The 18,812-nt window shown below is 39.4% G+C and overlaps 1 protein-coding gene across 4 annotated transcripts in view; it reads right to left on the bottom strand.

Annotated features, from left to right (window-relative positions):
- The window catches only part of GRAMD4 (GRAM domain containing 4), a 175,450-nt gene that overhangs the window by 71,955 nt on the left and 84,683 nt on the right, over positions 1 to 18,812 (bottom strand). For 3 of the 4 annotated variants that reach the window (XM_050936216.1, XM_050936213.1, XM_050936214.1), the window contains one exon: positions 6,770 to 6,890. In XM_050936216.1, coding sequence (XP_050792173.1) covers positions 6,770 to 6,869 — 100 coding nt within the window. In that variant the 5' untranslated portion in view covers positions 6,870 to 6,890. Of the gene's footprint in view, positions 1 to 6,769; positions 6,891 to 12,803; positions 12,903 to 18,812 lie in introns of all 4 variants that reach the window. The other variant, XM_050936215.1, reaches the window with a different exon arrangement.

The following is an 18,812-nucleotide window of genomic DNA, read 5'->3' as shown; positions in this document are numbered from 1 at the left end:
ACTCCTGTTACGGAGACATTTGAGGGTAGCTCCAAGAGGAGACCCACATGCAGAGTTCCTCTCCTAGGATCACCTACTGTGGAACGGGAAGATCTGGGCCCTTATTAGGTGTGTGCTTTGCATAGGAATTAGAACAGAATAAAAGCCAGGAGACCAGACTTCCATTTCCGACACTGATTCCCTGTATTTCTCTGTGCAAGTCACTTAACATACCTATAAAACCCACCATCTCACAGGTAGAGCTTGACATGTCACAAGCACAAAACTAATCTCTAGTAATATCATTCACCATTTTCTAACAAAAAAATGTAAAAAAATCTGAATAAATATAAATTAAGCTAAATAATTATTTAAATGTGTACACATATAGTGTATCCTCTTTGGCAGCAAAAAAAAAAAAAAAGCACCAAATCTAGTGTAAAGGCTATATTAAGTTGCAAATCAAAACACTAATGGTTACCAACAAATGAGAATGAACCTTCCTTTAGGAAAAGTAAGTATAAATGCAATGCATAATAAAAGTCTACAACTTAAATTAAGGTTTCCTGCTTGCTGATTTAAATTAAGATTAAAATCAGTAATTTAAATCAATCCACCCAGGCCAGGAGTCAATTATTTAAGAGAATGTATTATACTACTTATTTGAATGATGCCCAAAGCCAGGATGTGGGGGATGTAAATTCTGTGAGACAAGGGGCTAAAAGATTAAAGCAAAATGAAGCATGTAAGAACATTACTCATTTTCTAACCTTGATATTCATGATAATCAATGCAGAGTTGAGGATTACATCTAGACACCTGATGGGAGACTGAGTAATATGCAAATCTATTTAAACAATTATACTAAGAAAGTGTCAAAGTAGATAAAATAAGATCTTTAAATGCAAAAGAACCAAGTAAAGCAGCTCATGGCCCTTCGCTTTTTACAAATTCTTCCTGATATTCAGCCTAAAGTTTACCTGCCTCTCAATTTCCTCCTTCCATGACTAGTTACAGCTTTGTGTACCACCCTAAACTATTCCTAAACATCCTCACTCTTCACACCCTCAAATTATTTGTAGGCTATGTCTCTTTACCAAATGACTGCTTAGCCAACCTCTACTTCTTTCACTCTTAAGCTTTCCTTGTTTCCTAGTTCATTGATAATTTTTGTTGATCTTCTCTGAACTTTCTTCAGTTTGTCACTCTTTTAGTGTGGTGCACAAAAGTAGGCATAATATTGCCAGTATGGTCAGATCAAAGCTGAGTTGAGAGGCACAGTTACCCTCCTACTGTATTAGATAATATATCTGCACATATAACCCAAAACTGTTTTGCTGAACATGTTTAAATGTATGGTGAATTTAACCACACGCTGGTCTCTTTTCACTATCACTGTTTCTCAAGTTTCTTCCTCACAAGAGACATTGATCTGAAACATCTCACGATTTAGTTTCCATTTTTCCAAATAGCATTTCATTTTGTTATTTATTGTCCATGTTTCTGATATGGTCTTTCTGTATCATTTTCTTCTGTCTTGAAGAGTGTTCACAATTCCAACTTTAGAATCAACTACAAATCTCATGCCATTTACTTACCTTTTAAGGTCATTATATTCATAAGTTCAGAGCAGTCTGGTCACCAATCCTTGCAGTACCGCTCTAGAACTATCCACCCAATTTCATACATTGCCGGCTCACCTTTGTTTAGTCTTTTCAGCCATAGGACAGAATTTTTATCTTTTTAATCCACAGAGTTCCTATTCAAGCCAACAGTTAAATTTTTTAACTAAGAACTTGAAAGACATAATATCAAATGTTACATCCACTGCGTTTTCTTCATCTACCAAAAGGAGAAATTCAGGTTTGACTGAACACTCGTGCAATATAATATATAAACATATACTGTATCGTATATAGAAGGGAGACAGTTTTCTCCTCAGCCCAGCTAATTCCATGACTCATGTTCTTATAACAAAATATTCTTTGGCCATGCTAGTAATTTAAACACATTTTCAAAGCTTTTACAAAATCTCTTAACCCTTTAGGCTTCAAGTTTAATTCCAGGACATTTGTTACACTAAGCAAAAATAACTATGGGCGGGCACACACCATTTCCCTTCCATCTCTTTGTGGTTATGTAAACTTGCAGCTTTGGTGAACTGAATGGATATATTGTGCAACTAACATTAAAAACAGAAAAAACAATGAGAAGTCCTTGTCACACTTTAGAGACTAGTCTGCAGGTGCCACAGGGACACCTCATTGTTTTTGCTGATACAGACTAACATGGCTACCACTCTGAAACATGTATTAAACAGAGCCACTGAAGGCCATATTTCAGCAGATCCACAATTTTAGCATCTCAGTTCTAGCGACAACAAATAAAAACCATTTACTATCCAAAGGAACATTTTTGTGCTTTATTGTGTGCACCTTTTCTATAAACCTGATATATTGATCAATAAATAGATACTGTCTCTTTCTTGTGCAATGAACTTAACTTGGGATCTAAAAAGTGAAGATTTCTGCTTCTTGCCATTACTCAATAATTCTCAAGATTATCTTTGCCTGAAGTTTGTAGTTTTGCATTGAGGAAGCAGTTAATTAAAACTCAGGTTGAGACACATTTCAAAGGCTAACTGACCTAACCTCAGCCCCGTGGTTTCTTGCTAACAAGACAGAAATGTATTATCTACACATATGAGAGAGAAAACAGTATGATTCTCCAAGCTTCTTTGGACTTCTTCCTAGTACATAAACAGCATAGGAGCATTAGTTTAGTATCATATTGTGGTGCTATAGTTTGTGCTTTGCTAACATGTAACAAATACAGGTATCAGATATCTAGGGCAACATATAACCTTAAAGAAAAACAACTGCCTAAGCATCAAAATAGGATGCATCAGCAAACCACAGTAAGTGTACTAATTATAAATGAACTAATTTATATGAGTCATCCCTGGTACTAGCGTAAGCCACTCGGATGGCCTGACTTAGACTTCCACCATCCTCTCCACTGCTTCATTCCCTCCACATACTCTGTCTTTTCTGCATTTAATATTTCAAAAAGAAAAAAAGTGTCCCGCATTAGCCTTAGTCTTTGATCACAAATAAAATCCAGTATAAATATACCCATAAGGAAACCAAGAAACTGCAATTGCCATTTAATCTGCTTTTTCCACCTACAATGAGTGAGGTAACAAAAAATGTTTTGGAAAGAGACCCTCGGTGGTACTAACTAGATGTACATATTTTAACAAAAGATGGACATCAGCACTTCCTTGCTAACTGTAAAGATGTTCTAAGATATTTCTCTTTCACAACACAGCTTCTTTCTGTTTGGTCTATTATCTAAGTCAGTCCTGTGTTTGTGACATCGGGTTCATTGCCATGAAGATCTACAATATTGTGAGAGTCAAAACTTTAACAAAACAAGTCAAAATTCTGCTCCACTTGCATCATTTGTGCATCCTCCACTATGCTATATGGAATGGAAATGCGCAAAAAAATATGGCACTATACAATGTTCCCTCTAATTTGTTCCATCCATGTCCACCAATATCCAGGTAATGTGCAGATGTGCACTACCAGTACGAAAAAAAACACCAAGATGTAATATATATTTTTAAAAAGTTATCATTGGGATAATTACTCCAGCCAGGACATATAAAACATTTTAGAACTCACTACTCAAAGAATTAAAGAAATAAAATAAAATTGTGAAATGCATAGACCAGAAAAAAAACTAAAACAGCAATTTGAAGGAATAAAATTCCAGAGACGTGTGTGAGACACAGAGATAGAAAAAGTGTGAGAGTGGTGTGTGAGTGTGCGAGCACGAGAGCACATGCTGGCTGCTGGGGAAGTGTATGAGAGACTGTGCACTCTCTAAGCAGTCAGGCACTCACCAGTCTGAAGGCTTGTTCAGACCTCAGCACTAGCAGGCACATCTAACTCCCAAGTCCTGTCCCTCCTCCCTCTGCGGAGATGGGGTACCTGGGCAGGGGGAGGGAGACTCCCTGACATCAGCACGCTCTCCCCCTCTGCTCAGCAAGCAGGAGGGTCCCAGGAGCAGCTGGCCAGGGGCTCCAAGGAAGAGGGCACGAGCAACATGGCTGCAGAGCAGCAGCGGGAGGGGCACCTGAACACAGCCGCTGGATGTGTGCAGCTCTGCTAATCAAGTGCTCAGCACTTGATTAACTCTTGGGTGGCCGTGTGCCTTCGACGGAACACTGACCTATAAGCTCCCTATGTTCAAACAGAATGATTATTCAGCCTGCAGTAGTGCCCAGAATACACTAGTTTACAATCTGGAAGGAGAAAGGTAATGACGGGAGGGAGGTGAAAAGATACAGACAGAGGGTTCAAAGGCTGAAAGTTGGCACACATATTGGTAGTTCCATGGGGCTGCCTTTTGTTTATTCATGAACTATCCCCCAAACATCCTCCTCCTTTGTCATTATTAACTGACTAGTTTCTTGTAGGGCTTGGCTACACTCACACTTTACAGCGCTGCAACTGGGGTGTGAAAAAACACCCCCCTGAGCGCTGCAAGATACAGCGCTGTAAAGCGTCAGTGTAATCAGGGCAGCAGCGCTGGGAGCGCGGCTCCCAGCGCTGCACGCTACACCCGTAAGGGATGTGGTTTACATGCAGCGCTGGGAGAGCTCTCTCCCAGCGCTGCCGCTCTGACTACACTCATACTTCGCAGCGCTGCCACGGCAGCGCTTTGAAATTCCAAATGTAGTCATACCCGTAGGCTTCCTTGGGGAAAAGGGGAATGAGACGTAATGGCGGAGCACTTTTTGTTCATACATAAATGACTTAAGAAATATTGGTGAAGAGAGTATCCACTTATCTTACTTTTCAAAATAGGAAAATCCCTCTTTATACAAGATGTATTTTGCAGACAGCTGCATGACAAGCCTCCCTTTACTGTTTTCTATATTTTACTTTTGATAGCCCAACTCTCATCCTCCACTTTGAAACTTATCCTCCAAGGATAAAGTAAATAGACTTCACATTTCAATCATGTTCTTCTGTTCAGCATGTATCTCCTCCTGGAGGCAACCAAACACTGCTAGTACCATGGGATGCTCACCATTATCTGGGCTGATACCACAATCTAGAAAAAAGCACTTAGCATTTGTTTACTCTAGAGAGAATAAGCAAGGGGAGCAGGGAATGGAAAGGAGAAAGGAATCATATCAGAAAAATAAATTCTGGTACAATAGACCAGAAGCCAGATTATTCTAATCAGGCCAGAAATGTATTTTAAGATTTTGGTGATCTCTTCACTACTAGTTTACTATCCTGTCCTCTTTTGTATCCATAATTCGCTGCTACTCAACCTCAGTCAGGACAAGATTCTATCACTGCAGCATAAGCAAGGCTGCTTCTTTGGCAATATGACAAGGTGTTTCTTACAAGGGTAGGGACAAACCTATCTACCTGGATGTCATGAATAAGGCTATGATTTTGTCACGGAGGTCACAGAACCAATGACTTCCAAAGACCTCTGTGACTTCAGCCTCAGCGGCTGGGAGCTGTAGGGTCCCACCACCTCCCACAGCGGTAGGGAGCTGCAATGTAGCCCCACTGCCTGAGGCAGTGATTCCCCAAGCTCCCCAGCCGCCACAGACAAGGGGGACCCCCGCAGCTCCCTGTTCGCCACCATGCGGGACAGGGGGACCCCCGCAGCTCCCTAGCCACCGCCACTGGGAAGGGGGCAGGGGGACCCTGGAGCTGAGTTCCCATGCGTGGTGGGGGCCCCAGAACTGGCAGCTGCGGGGTGGCTGGGCAATCCCTTCCCATTTTATCAAGGATATTTTTAGTAAAAGTCAGGGACAGGTCACAGGCTTTTGTGAATTTTTCTTTGAAACTTAATATTTTGAAGTTTTTTAAAAGTACATTAAAATTGCCTCTTGTAGGGAAGCAATTGAGCGAGAACATCAACTTTAACAATATATCAGCACTAAATGTTATGATCAGTCAGAAGAGATTTTCTTAATATCAGCTAAAAAGAGAATTGTTTGCCTTTCACTCCCATCCTTAATGTTTGCCTTAATATAACTTCCTGACAAATTTGAACTCCAATGTTACTAATGTAGAAGCGCAGTCAGATTCCTACAGCTTTCCTATTCCACAATATCGTAACTTCTGGATATGAATGGGAATTCTTTTATTCCTATATTTCACTTAGTTGATATTTTATGGACCACCAATATTATACATTTGGTAACAGTTTCCATATAATTAAAAGAGGAAAACATACATATTAAGACGTTTCTGGCAAAGCAGGGTACTTGCTAAGGAAACGCTTAATTTGACTTTTTTTTTTTTTTAAAAGAAAAATCTTTCCCCCTTCTTGTAATTAAGCAACTAAATAAGGGGGAAAAACTAGCACAGAGTTATTTTAGATGTACCCTCAGATGTCAATATATATGAAACCTTCACCAGCTTCACATAGTAAATAAAATATTTGAAAGAAACACTAATTTTTTCCTTTTGCTACAAATTTATAAATGGCAGGTTTTTGAAAAAACCTACCACTACTCAATTATTCTGATGAGGCTTTAAAAAAAAAACAAAAAAACCTTATCACTTTTCTTCAAATCACCTCACATGTGGTACACATCTTGCATCAAACCCAAGCAAAGACAGCATACATCAAAAAACCTCAGCCACTACCAAACAGGTTTTCCATATTTTCCTACTCTCCGTGCACACCAAGCCATATTTCAATACGTTTGGACATTCCTTATTCAAGAGCATTGTTTATTACTTACGTAAAAAGTGTTTTTCCAGTAAGGCGATTTCCAGGTGACCTTTGATCTCATTTAATCTATCAGACTCTGTTCTGTTAAAATCCTGGACTCCTGATGCCATGTTGATGGTCCCTGGACCAGCCTATGAAAAAGGAGAGGGGGAAAAAAAAAAAAATACATTGACAACTCAGAAGGAAGCTTCTCCCTGAAGTGTCATTTAAATACTTCAATTTACCTCAAAAACAGTAAACAAAGAGCTGTGTGAAAAAATGTGTAAGCATTTGAAGCCAACAACTCAGCAATGCTCTTATTCAGCATTAGAATTACTATAATGAATCAATAACAGCATCTCCCTCAGACAGGTTTGCTCAGTGCGCTTGCCTAGAAAGATTCTAGATTTGCTGCAACATGACGATCATTTCACTTCCCTCCTGCTGGCTGAAGGTGCATTTCAAATAACCCCCTTTTCCCTTTAATTTGACACACGGCCAATTAAAACAAATCCAATATGCACACAAGCAACAATCTATGTCCTGGTCTCAGGGCTGTGAAAAATCCACATTCCTGAGTGTCACAGCTATGCCGATCTCAACACCCAGTGCAGATGCAGTAAGGTTGATGAAAGTGTTCTTCTGCTGACCTAGCTACTGTTGCCCAGGGAGGTGCAGTTATTACAGGAGGAGTTACTTCCGTTGCAGTAGTGTATGTCTACACTATGGGGCCACAAAGGCAGAGCTGCAGTTCCATAGCTATACTGCTGTAACCCCTCATAGCACACAGACAAGCCTTAACAAAAAACAGATTTTCTAAGCACTAATTACCATTCTGTACAAATCCTCTCTTGCCTATATGCGAATACTTTAACGTCAAGACATAATCCTGAAGGAAGAAAATCTACAATCCTGATGCAAGAAAGGCAACAAAAAACCAGCAGGGCTATTTTGTGGCATTTTTACAGGAATGTGGGGGTAGTGTCCAAAAGACGATGCTGCAGGACAAAAACTCTAGGCTCTTGCATCTTTTAGAGGTGATTTATCATCACCACCACCACCACCAGCGGCGGCTACATAAACTAAACACTGGAAATACTGCAGAATGTGAAAATCAAAGAAGAATGCATGGCTTCTAACAAACAGCAGCAGCTTGCACAACATGAAACAACAAAGGAACAGATGGACTTTCATAGTAAGAGGCAGGTGAGGATGCTACATTTCTGGAAATAGTCTGTTAAATTACAAGGAAGACAGATTTCTGTTTTGCAAGATGGTTAATTAAAACAACATGTGCAATCACAACTAGCAATGTACAAACCCTATAGATTGATATTGGGTGTAAGCTCTTGGAGCTACTCCTGGTATTAAATGCTTGCCAGATGCACGCTTTTATAGTATTCATTTTATAACTAAAGCAAAGGTGAATTTTTATTCTTAGCCCATGACTGAGTCACCTGTACACATTCAGAACTCAAGTGAGAACATGAGTACTTTTGAAAAAAACGAAACATTTCATACAAAAATAAAATCCAGTAACCAAATTAGTATAATGATCTAAATATAGTCAAGTAATTCAGCAAGTTAATAGAACTGTTTTAAATTTTAAACTAAATTAAATGTTTAAAAACTAATTATAAGTATTTAGTTTTAAAATCAGCAAAGAGTCCTGTGGCACCTTATAGACTAACATACATATTGGAGCATGAGCTTTCATGAGTGAATACCCACTTAGTCGGATGCATGTTTTTAAATGTTCTTTTGTATCCCATCCAAAGGTTTTAAAAGCAGATCAGCGATTTATTCATAACATAAACAGCATATACATTTGCACTGTTAGGAATTATTTACACTTTAAGCACCCTGTCAATGTATCTGTAACAAAGAGGCCCATTGGTGCCCACAGGCAAAAGGGTTCACTGTTCTTTATGATCAAGTCCTATATCAGACCTGAAACTCACTATATCTAATACACTGTTTCATGGTATTTATCCAAAAAAAGAGAGTCACTTATAAGGTCTCTACTGAAAGCCTGTAATGATTATGGGTATTGATAAGTTACAAGATGTGTATATGGATAATATTTAAATAATAATGTAACTATGTTGAAAATTATACCCTTATGGTACTGGGTGAGTGATCCAGGGAATGTGTCTTGGTGATGACCCTTTCAAGCAGGAGGGAGTTATTATTCGTCCCTGGCAGGCAAATTTTGTAATACATGGTTCAATTGCCTACCTTTGCCCCATCCCCAAACACTCAATGGAAAACCAACTGTAAACAATCAAAGCCATTTGAACGTAACAAGAAACATTATAACAGACTTTGTGATAGATTGGTGTCAATATCCCTGGTGGAGTACCCGAGTTGAGCACTCGGCAGTCGATTTATCATGTACAGACTAGACCTGATAAATCTACCCCCACTGGATCAATTGCTGCCCATCGATCCAGCGGGTAACGTAGACAAGCCCTTAGTGAACAGAAACAAAAGACTGATTCAGTATGTGAGAGCAGAGAAAGACTCTCTGTGCATCCATTCACTGAAGAGATATCTTGTTGAGCAGGTGTTTTTGGGAGGAGGGATAACTCAGTGCTTTGAGCATTGGCCTGCTAAACCCAGGGTTGAGAGTTCAATCCTTGAAGGGGCCATTTAGGGATCTGGGGCAAAAATTAGTCTGGGGATTGATCCTGCTTTGAGCAGGGGGTTAGACTAGATGACCTCCTGAGGTCCCTCCTAACCCTGATATTCTATGATTTTTCATGAAACCTGACTCTCAGTCCTGGGTACCTCAAGAACCATCACAGTACGATTTTATTAAATGTACATGTTTTCTTAATTGGAGTTATAAAGATACAGAACTTGAATCTCACACTAATGAACTGTAATATAACAGATTCCATTCTTACAAGGCTTCAAACCAGGATTGATAAAAATTGATGATTTAAAAAAAAATCAGATTTTTTTACTTCAATTAAACAAGGGTTACTTTTTAAAAAAAATAAACCTAAAATTAAATTTGAAATTGATAACCTATGTTAAGGCCTAAATTTATTATAATCTATTAAAATAATTTAATATTTTTAGTAACTTGATTGAAACAGTACATTTTCTGCCAAGTTTTAAAGAAAGTCAAACCACTGAACTGGTGGAAGTCAATGGCTAAGCAGCTAGGAACCACAGTTTGTTGATGCGCTAACCCAACTTCTGATAGCAGTAGCCTCTTTTGCAGGTTCAGAAAAACTATTTTCTTCATTTCAGTTTATTCAACTAGTTCAGTTTGATGACTACCTCATTCAAAAGTTAAGAAATCTCACCTGGAAGTTTAAGAAGCAGGCAAGGGTGCTTTCCTCTTCCAATTTATGAATACAAACTAAGTGTAGAGGATCCAATCTACTAGTTCTAAACTGCAGAAGGACATGGATTACCAGAAACAAGCACTTCCTTTGTTTATTAAATCAGTTTTTAATGCCAAAAAAATGATTTCCCTTATGTATCCAGCAACTTTAAAAGGTAGCTTTATTTAATCAGAAAAATAAACTGTTTTTGATCATTAACTGAATTTGAATTTCAATCCTAGTAGAGCTTGACACAAATCTCAAGTAAGATATTAATCTAGTAAAATAAGAAATGAATCATTCACCATTTTCTAATAAAAATGTAAAAATTAAAAATCTCAATAAATGTAAGTTAAGTTATTTAAGCAATTACATAGATGTGTGTTGATAGCATAATACTATCCTCCTGGCTAGAGGAGAAGCCCCAAATTTAGATAAAGGCTATATTTAGTTGCAAAGCAACACATTTTAATTATTAACCAATGAGAATCAACCTATCTTTAGGAAAATTATTAAAGTCTGTGATTTACAAAGCAAGGTTCCCTGCTTGCTGATTTAAATCATGATTAAAATTGGTGATTTAAATCACTGATTAAAAAAAATCAATCTACCCTGTTTAAAACCATTGTTGAAACCTAGCCTATTGGTTAACCCTGTAGGTGAATGTGAACAAGTAATTAGTATCCCAGTATCAGTTTCCTCATCTGTAAATATGGATCATCTAGTACATTTACAAAGCTATTACAAAACTTCATTTGTTATTATTTGTAAGACATTTTAAGAAACTCAGACCTACTCTACACTTAAGATTTAGGTCGACATAGCTACAGTGCTCAGGGCTGTGAAAAAGCCACATCCTTGAGCATCAGCTACAAATTATGCAGTTGGCATCAAGCACTTACAAGTGACAGATCCTCAACTCCCAGTGTAAAAGATAATACAGGGCTGTTTAAGGAACTGTGCCACAACATGCCACACATCAAACTGCAAAATGTCACAGAACAGGATGACATACCAAGTAGAAATATTCACTGGCCAGCAGAACCATATCAGGAAATCTCTAAGGACACTGCTATAACCCAGTTCTCACTATACATGATTCTGGAAGCTATCATCGGGATTATTTTTTTCTTAGTTTAAAAAGTAGTACATCTCAAAACTTGATTATATCAAATATGTAATACATCCCTGAATGCCTGGGAGTGACCAGGAAGGGCGGAGCAAAGCTACCAGTAATTCAGGATACAAAGGAGTTAGCAAGGTTTGCCAGTGTGGCCAAATACAAGAAAACTGCTCCCTTTAAAAAGGAAGGAGGAGGAGGTAGGCAGGCAGAAATCAGGCTTATGCCCTTTCTTGCATCTTTGTGATATGTAGAGAAAGCCTGGAAAGAGATTCCCACACAGAATAGTTTTCTGTTAATTTCTCACATTAGCAGTTCAGTTCCTCTCTAGCTTGGACAAAATTAGAACTAGCTGATATGATGTTGACCACAAAGTGTTCCTGTATACAGAGTTGTAGGAAGCATCACGGTAGTAAACATTCGAATACAATTAAATTTTGTAGTGAAGACAAGGTCTAAGACTTTATGACAACTAGTGAAATGACAACATCACAAGAGCCAAGAGAGTGAAGGCTCAGCAACAGAAAGGGGTAAGAGGAGGAAGTTGGTGGCATACATGCCTCAAATCACCATCAACGTTCTGTGGTTTGAAGCAGTAACCTGCCAACTCAGGATTTAAAGGGTAGTATGTATAAAAACATTTCACAATAAGCATCATCTCTCAGCTTCAGTCTGCATTCAAATTCAAACTGCAAACTCCTTAGACTAGAAACAATGCGTCTTCTGCTTGTTTAATACTAAGGCTATTGACACCACTCAGTCACAAAGTCAGCTTACAGTATGAGCATGGTAGTTGACAATGCATTACATTAAAAGCAATAGACCAGTTTAAGGGCTACTCCTGGGAGAATTCTGCACACACAAAAATTAAAAATTCCGTGACCAGTATTTTAAAATTCTGCAAAATTTTGCATATTATAATCTGTACATCATCATGAAGCTGGTTTCAATTATTTTGCTAATTTATTTAAACTACAATACAATTGACGGAGCATGCGAGGGGGGAACATTGGAAGAAATAACCAAACCCCCTTTGTCTAATAGTAATGTATGTTGACCCTTTAACTTCTAGTTATTAGTCAACAAATATACGCAGCCATATGCTCAGTGTTACATCATAGGCAACTGAAGAGCAAGTGAAGGCTGGGGAATCAAACTCACTTTATACTGGCTACCGACCATCTCCCAAAAGGTCAGTAGCAAACCACTCATGGAGCACATTTTGATAGGAAACGTTTTCATTCCAAACATTTAGACCAGTTCTAATCACTAAAGCACCATAAGTACTTACAAAGCCATACCGTCCTTTACAATAAGGCTCCTTTACATCACTTTGGCAACAAAAAGAAGCCTTAAAATTTTTTGCACCTGTTTTATAGTCCTGGGACTATTCACTAAGAACAATTACAATAATTCACTAATCAGGCAGGCTGCTACATTCTGCTCTGCCTGAGGGAACAGGGCCTGCCCCACACCTACCTCTTCAGAAATACCCCAAAGCCTGGCCCCTCAACACCAAGTATACCACAATAGTGAGCAAGAGGGACAGAGTGTCTCTCTCTCTCTCACACATGGCTGCCCAGTCCCAGCAGTTATGTCTCTACCACCTGCTCTTGGTGCCCGAACCAATCTGCCTGCACTGCCGGGGATGGGGCACATGACCACTCTTGCGGCTTCCCTTTGCTTCATCATCAGGAGTCATTTTTCTGCGGGGAAGCAAAGAAATCTGTGGAGTCCATGAATTCTGTACAAGTGCAGTGAGGCAGAATTCCCCCAGGAGTAAAAGGCAACAGCTTTACTCAAGGCTATATTCCTCCAAAGTCTCATTTCTTACTCATTCATATCGAACATCCAAAGCAGAGATCTTAACCTTAAGAAAAGATAAAAGATGTACAAGATGTTGGCCATCGTCCTCACTGATGAGAGCACCTAGGCCTCCTCATTCCCACTTCTGTACTTTAGCTATTAGACAACCGTGCCTCTTATTTAATATAACTATATCTTAATATGGTGGATATTGTGCACTGTTGGTCAAGGAGGGTAATTTTGGCAGTAATTTTCTGGCTTGATGGTTTGGTTTATGGTAAGTGGCACAGTTTAGGCATCTGGTGTTTTTTCTTGCCATGTACTTTTGCACAACATCTAGGATGCCTGCAGTCTATGATACACATTCTATCAAGCATAAATCTAAAGAAGTTAAAAATACAAAAAGTTCAGTACAATCAAAATACTATGTACAAAAATGAGCATCTGGACATTTGAGTCTGCAGCTAATTTTGAGCACCTAGCCACAGAGAATGAAGAAAACCACAGTTTGATTAACTGGTTTAGGATAAGATGACAGTGTCAGGTGGGGCTTGCAAAACTGCATGGTAAGCTAATGCACTTGGCTTGTTCTACGTATATCTTCTTAGATACTGACATCATACTTAAATCGGTCTCCTATTTCCTAGGGCAACAACATGTGAGAGGAGTGAGGAGGCAGCATACCAAGCCCTTGGGAAATAATACCACGTCATTTCAAGGTAAGCTATTTGGCCATCCAAAGAGTGGCCTTGGTTATAAAGGGAGGCAAGTACTGCCCAGTACTTCTGACTGGAAGGACTGTGTCTGGAACAAAGGACTCTGGAATGTGTTAAAAAAAGAGAAAAAAGTGAAAGGAAAAGTGGATAAATTGGTAAAACTCTGAATTAACACTAAAAACTTGGAATTATTTCCAGAGTTTGAAGAGCAGCAGAAATTTAAAACTAGAGACCCTGTTGCATGCCACGCAACCCCAAAATTTAATACTGTTCTAGTTTAGATATAAATACTGAAAGGTTTCAGAGTAGCAGCCGCGTTAGTCTGTATCCACAAAAAGAACAGGAGTACTTCTGGCACCTTAGAGATTAACAAATTTGGGCATAAGCTTTCGTGAGCTACAGCCCACTTCACTGGATGCACAGACTATGTTCCAGTCTATGCATCCAATGAACTGAGCTGTAGCCCACCAAAGCTTATGCTCAAAAAAATTTGTTAGTCTCTAAGGTGCCACAAGTACTCCTGTTCTTTTTGTAAATACTGAAAGACATTTTACAGAACTAATAGCATTCATATGGTGCTTTGCATCTTCAGAGCACTGTAGAAATAGTTTGGGGACAGTCATGTTAAAGGTTCAATTTAAATTGACAAAAGTAAAAGATATTCCAAAATGATGCTCAACAACTAATTTTTTTAAAAAACACATTTTATACACTACAATAACTTAGTCAGATATAATCCTAGGAGTCAGGTGGTGGACTTTCATTGTAAGTAGCACTACATTGTGTTTTCAGATGACATGCCAGGTACAAGAGAGTACCCAGTTAAGGACAAAGTAGCAGCATCAATTTGCGGTCCTCACTTTGTCAGTTCAATGCAGGTTCTTAATCAGTTTTGCATAGAACCTTGTTTTTTCCAAGAGACCATATGAATTAACAAACCAACTGCCCACAGTTCCTTTGCACACAAATATCAATGAATCCAATTAAACAGCATTTAGCACTGTAAAATGTTTTCTCCATCCTTTGGACACAGAGTTTTACAAAGGTGAATAAGCATTACCATCTTATTTCACAGCTAGGAAAAGCTAAGGCACAGAAGTCAAAACACTGGCCAAGGTCACAGCAAGTCAGTGGCAGAGCTGAGGAATAAAAGGCAGATCTGCTGTTTCCAGTCTGAAGATCTAGCAACTATAACATGTTGTATCTTACCAAAGTAGCAATAGTCATGTTTTGAAGACTGCTCTCATGTCCCTCCTTAATCGCCTCCTTTGCAAACTAAATAGACCCAGTTCCTTCAGCCTTTGCTCATATGGATTGCATTCCATCTCTTTGATCATCTTTGCCATTGGTCCTTGGATCTTTTCCAGTTTCTCTACACCCTTTCTATACATTGGTGACTGGACACAGTACTCCAGCTGAGTCCTAGCCAGACCCGAGTAGAGTGGTGCTATCACCTCCCATGACTTGCATGCTATGCCTCTGTCTAATGCAACCCAAATTGCATTTGCTTTTTTTTTTTTTGTGCAACAGCATCGCATTGCTGACTCATGTTGAGGTTGTGATCCACCACAACTCCCAGATTCTTCTCAGCAGTGCTGCTACCAACCCAGTTATCCTCCATTCTGCATTTGGTTTTCCCTCTGTAAGTGTAGCATCGTACATTTGTCTTTGCTGAATTTCATTTTGCTGTGTATAGCCCAGTTCTTCAATTTATCAGGAGCCCTTTGAATTTTAGCTCTATCCTCCTAAGTGTTCGCAACCCCTCAGCTTTGTTTCATCTGCAAATTTGACCAGTATGCTCTCTAACATCTTCATTAATGACCTGGATGTAAGAATAAACACCAGACCCAGAACAGATCCCTCTGGATCCCACTTGAGACCTCTCTCCAATCTGACACCATTCAATAGTTACTCTATTTGCTATTGGTTAACCAATAATGTATCCACTTAATGGTAGTTTCGCCAAGCCCACATTTCTCCAGCTTACCTACCAGAATGTCATGTGGGAAATCAAGCTGGTTTGGCATGATTTATTCTTAGTAAATTCAGGCTGGTTGCTAGTGATTACCTCTTCATCCTTCAGCTACTGGCAAACTGAATGTTTTATACATTGCTCTAACAACTTCCCACGTATTGAAGTCAGGCTGATTGGTCTATAGTTCCCTGGCTCCTCCTTTTTCCCCCTTTTAAGATGGGCAATACGTTATCCCTTCTCCACTCTTCCAGGACCTCTCCTGTCATGCATGAATTTGCAAATGTTATTGCCAGTGGCTCAGATTTCTTCAGCTAATTCCTTCAGTAACCTGTGGTGAATGGCATCAGGCCCTGCTGACTTGAATTCAAATTGGTCAGAAGATCTCTAATGTGTTCTTTACTTATCCTGATTTGCATCCCTTCCCTTTACTGTCTGTCTATAACTTTGCTAGTTGTCCAGTCACATGTTATTTTTTGTGAGAAGACTGAGGCAAGACAGGCATTGAACAGCTCTGCCTTCCTATCATATTCTGTTGCCGGCTCACCTTCTCCATTGAGCAGCAAACCCACACCATCTTTTTTATTTTTGTCAGACATATTTGTAGAACCCCTTTCCTGTTGTCACTAACATTCTTTGCCTTAGCTTTCCTGATTTTGTCCCCGCACACTCATGCTATTCCCATGTATACTTCCTTGGTGACATCACCCTCCATTTCCTGTAGGTATCCCTTTAGGTTTTTAGATCTCTAAAAAGCTCCTAGTGCAGCCACACTGGCCTCTTGCGGCTCTCATCTTTCCTCTGCATCAGAATACCTTGATGTTGAGCCTCTAGTAATACATCATCTTTAAAACTGCCAGCCACTTTGACTCCTTTTCTTTCTAATTGATCTTTCAATGGGGCCTTTCTTATTTCTCTCAGTTTGTTAAAATCTGCATTTCTGAAGTCCTGTGTCTTTGTTTTGCTGTTCTCATGTCCTCCTTTCCTTAGGATCTTGAATTCCATTAGACCATGATCACTTCCATCCTAGTTCCCAACCACCTTCATGTTTGCAACTAGGGTGACCAGACAGCAAATGCGAAAAATCAGGACAGGTGGTGGAGGGTAATAGGACTCTACATAAGAAAGAGACCTGAAAATCGGGACTGTCCCTATAAAATCAGGATATCTGGTCACCCTATTTGCAACTAATCATCCCTGTTTGTCAAAACCAGATCCAAAATGAATGACCCCCTTGTCCCCTACACATGCTAAGAACTTGCAGGACATATTATATTTTGCTGTAACAATCTTACAATAGATATCAGGGAAGTTAAAGTTCCCCATTAATACTAGTACCAGCTCAGGTGTGTTAACTAATCTTATCTCCTTGCAGAATGACTCATCCACTTTCATTATAACGTGCATTTGCAACTAAACATAGCTTTCATACTAAATATGATACTAATTACTAACCAGGATGGTACACTATATCCAGACATTTATTTAAGCAATTATGCAGCTTACAACACATTCAGATTCTTGAGTTTCACTTATTATCATTTCTTTCTTATTTGACTATGATGATTTTTTATTTTCTATTACAAAGCTCCATTTGGATGGAAGTTGGAATTCAATTAAGGCACAGGAACAGCATTTTAAAGTTATTTTTCATTAATTAAAATTAATTTAAAGGTGCTGGATACATTAGTAAAGTTTATCAAAACATGTTTTGCATTTAAAACTGATTAAGCGAAGGTTAACTGATTATCTGCAGTTAGTCCATTTATCCTATTACGTCTGGTCACCATAACCTTTAAGATTTTACAACTAGAAGAACTTTTCTTCACAATTTACTTTTATTCGTGACTGGAAAAGGAAACAAGCTCTCCTTTTTCAACCACCAACTGGTTTCTGAACTTTGAATAAACAACTCTCTGAACTGAATGGAATTAAGAAAATAGACTCTCTTCACTTACAGTGAAGACTACTCCTAGGCTGGTGCAGCACTTCAAATTCTGGTTCCAAGTATTTAGCTAGTGAATTCTACCAGTTCAGTGGTCAGGCTCTCTTTAAAACTTTGCCAGCAAACCTTTACTGCTTGAATATAACTTTTAAACTTTTAAAAATAAATTATAGCAAATATAGGCCTTGATATAAGTTGTCATTTCAAAATTAATTTTAAATAGGTTTATTTTTAAGAGACATATTAATTAAAAAATTTTAAAATTGATTTGTAATCCACCCGATTGCAGTGTATAAGTATCTTCACAAGGAGAAAACACTGGGTACTAAAGGGCTCTTTAACCTAACAGTGAAAGACAAATTGAAATTAGAAATATAGGCCAAAAAATTTAACAGTGAGGATGATTAACTAATAGAACAAACTACCACAGGAAGTCGGGGACTGTCTCTTGAGGTCTTCAAATCAAGACAGGAAACCCTCCTGGAAGATGTGCTTTATCCAGACTCAAATTATTGGGCTCAATCCAGGGATAAATGGGTGAAATTGAATGGCCTGGTATGTACAGGTAATCAGCAATTTTCCCCTCCCTATTGGTGCACACAACAAAATTCATGTGGTGGGGAGGGCCAAGGGGTTCAGCATGTGGGTGGGGGCTTAGGGCTGGAGCAGAGGGTTGGGGTACGGGGCAGGGATGAGGGCTCTGGCTGGGGGTGCAGACTGTGTGGTGGGGCTCAGGGCTGGGGCAGAGGGTTGGGGTGCAGGCTCTGGGGTGGGGATAAGCGGTTTGCGGTCCAGATGGGTTTCCCAGACCTGTGGTGGGGAGAGAGGACTCCCCCGCAGCTCTGTCCCCCCGCAGCAGCACCTGGGCTTGAGGTGGGGTGGGTCCCTCTCCCCACCGTGGCAGGTCCAGGTCAGGCCAGGTCAGGGCTGGGGGAGGAGCGTCTCTCCCCCAGTTGCAGCAAGTTCCACTCTGGGCTGAGTCGGGGCCAAGGCAGGTCCAGGCCTTGGGGAGAGGCATTAAGTGCAGCCCTGAGCTCCTGCATTGCACTTAATAGGCAGGCAGCTTAGTGGCAATTTAGGCAGTCAGACTAGATGATTAACTGTCCCTTTTGGCCTTAAATTCTACATTCTAGCTCTTTTACCCGAGGAAAACAAATTGCTAAAATCCCAATTTCTA

The sequence above is a fragment of the Gopherus flavomarginatus genome, chromosome 1 (genome assembly GCF_025201925.1).
Source record: "Gopherus flavomarginatus isolate rGopFla2 chromosome 1, rGopFla2.mat.asm, whole genome shotgun sequence".
Lineage (NCBI taxonomy): Eukaryota > Metazoa > Chordata > Testudines > Testudinidae > Gopherus > Gopherus flavomarginatus.
Note: the sequence above shows the minus strand (reverse complement) of the source record. Positions and strands in the feature narration are given on the sequence as shown.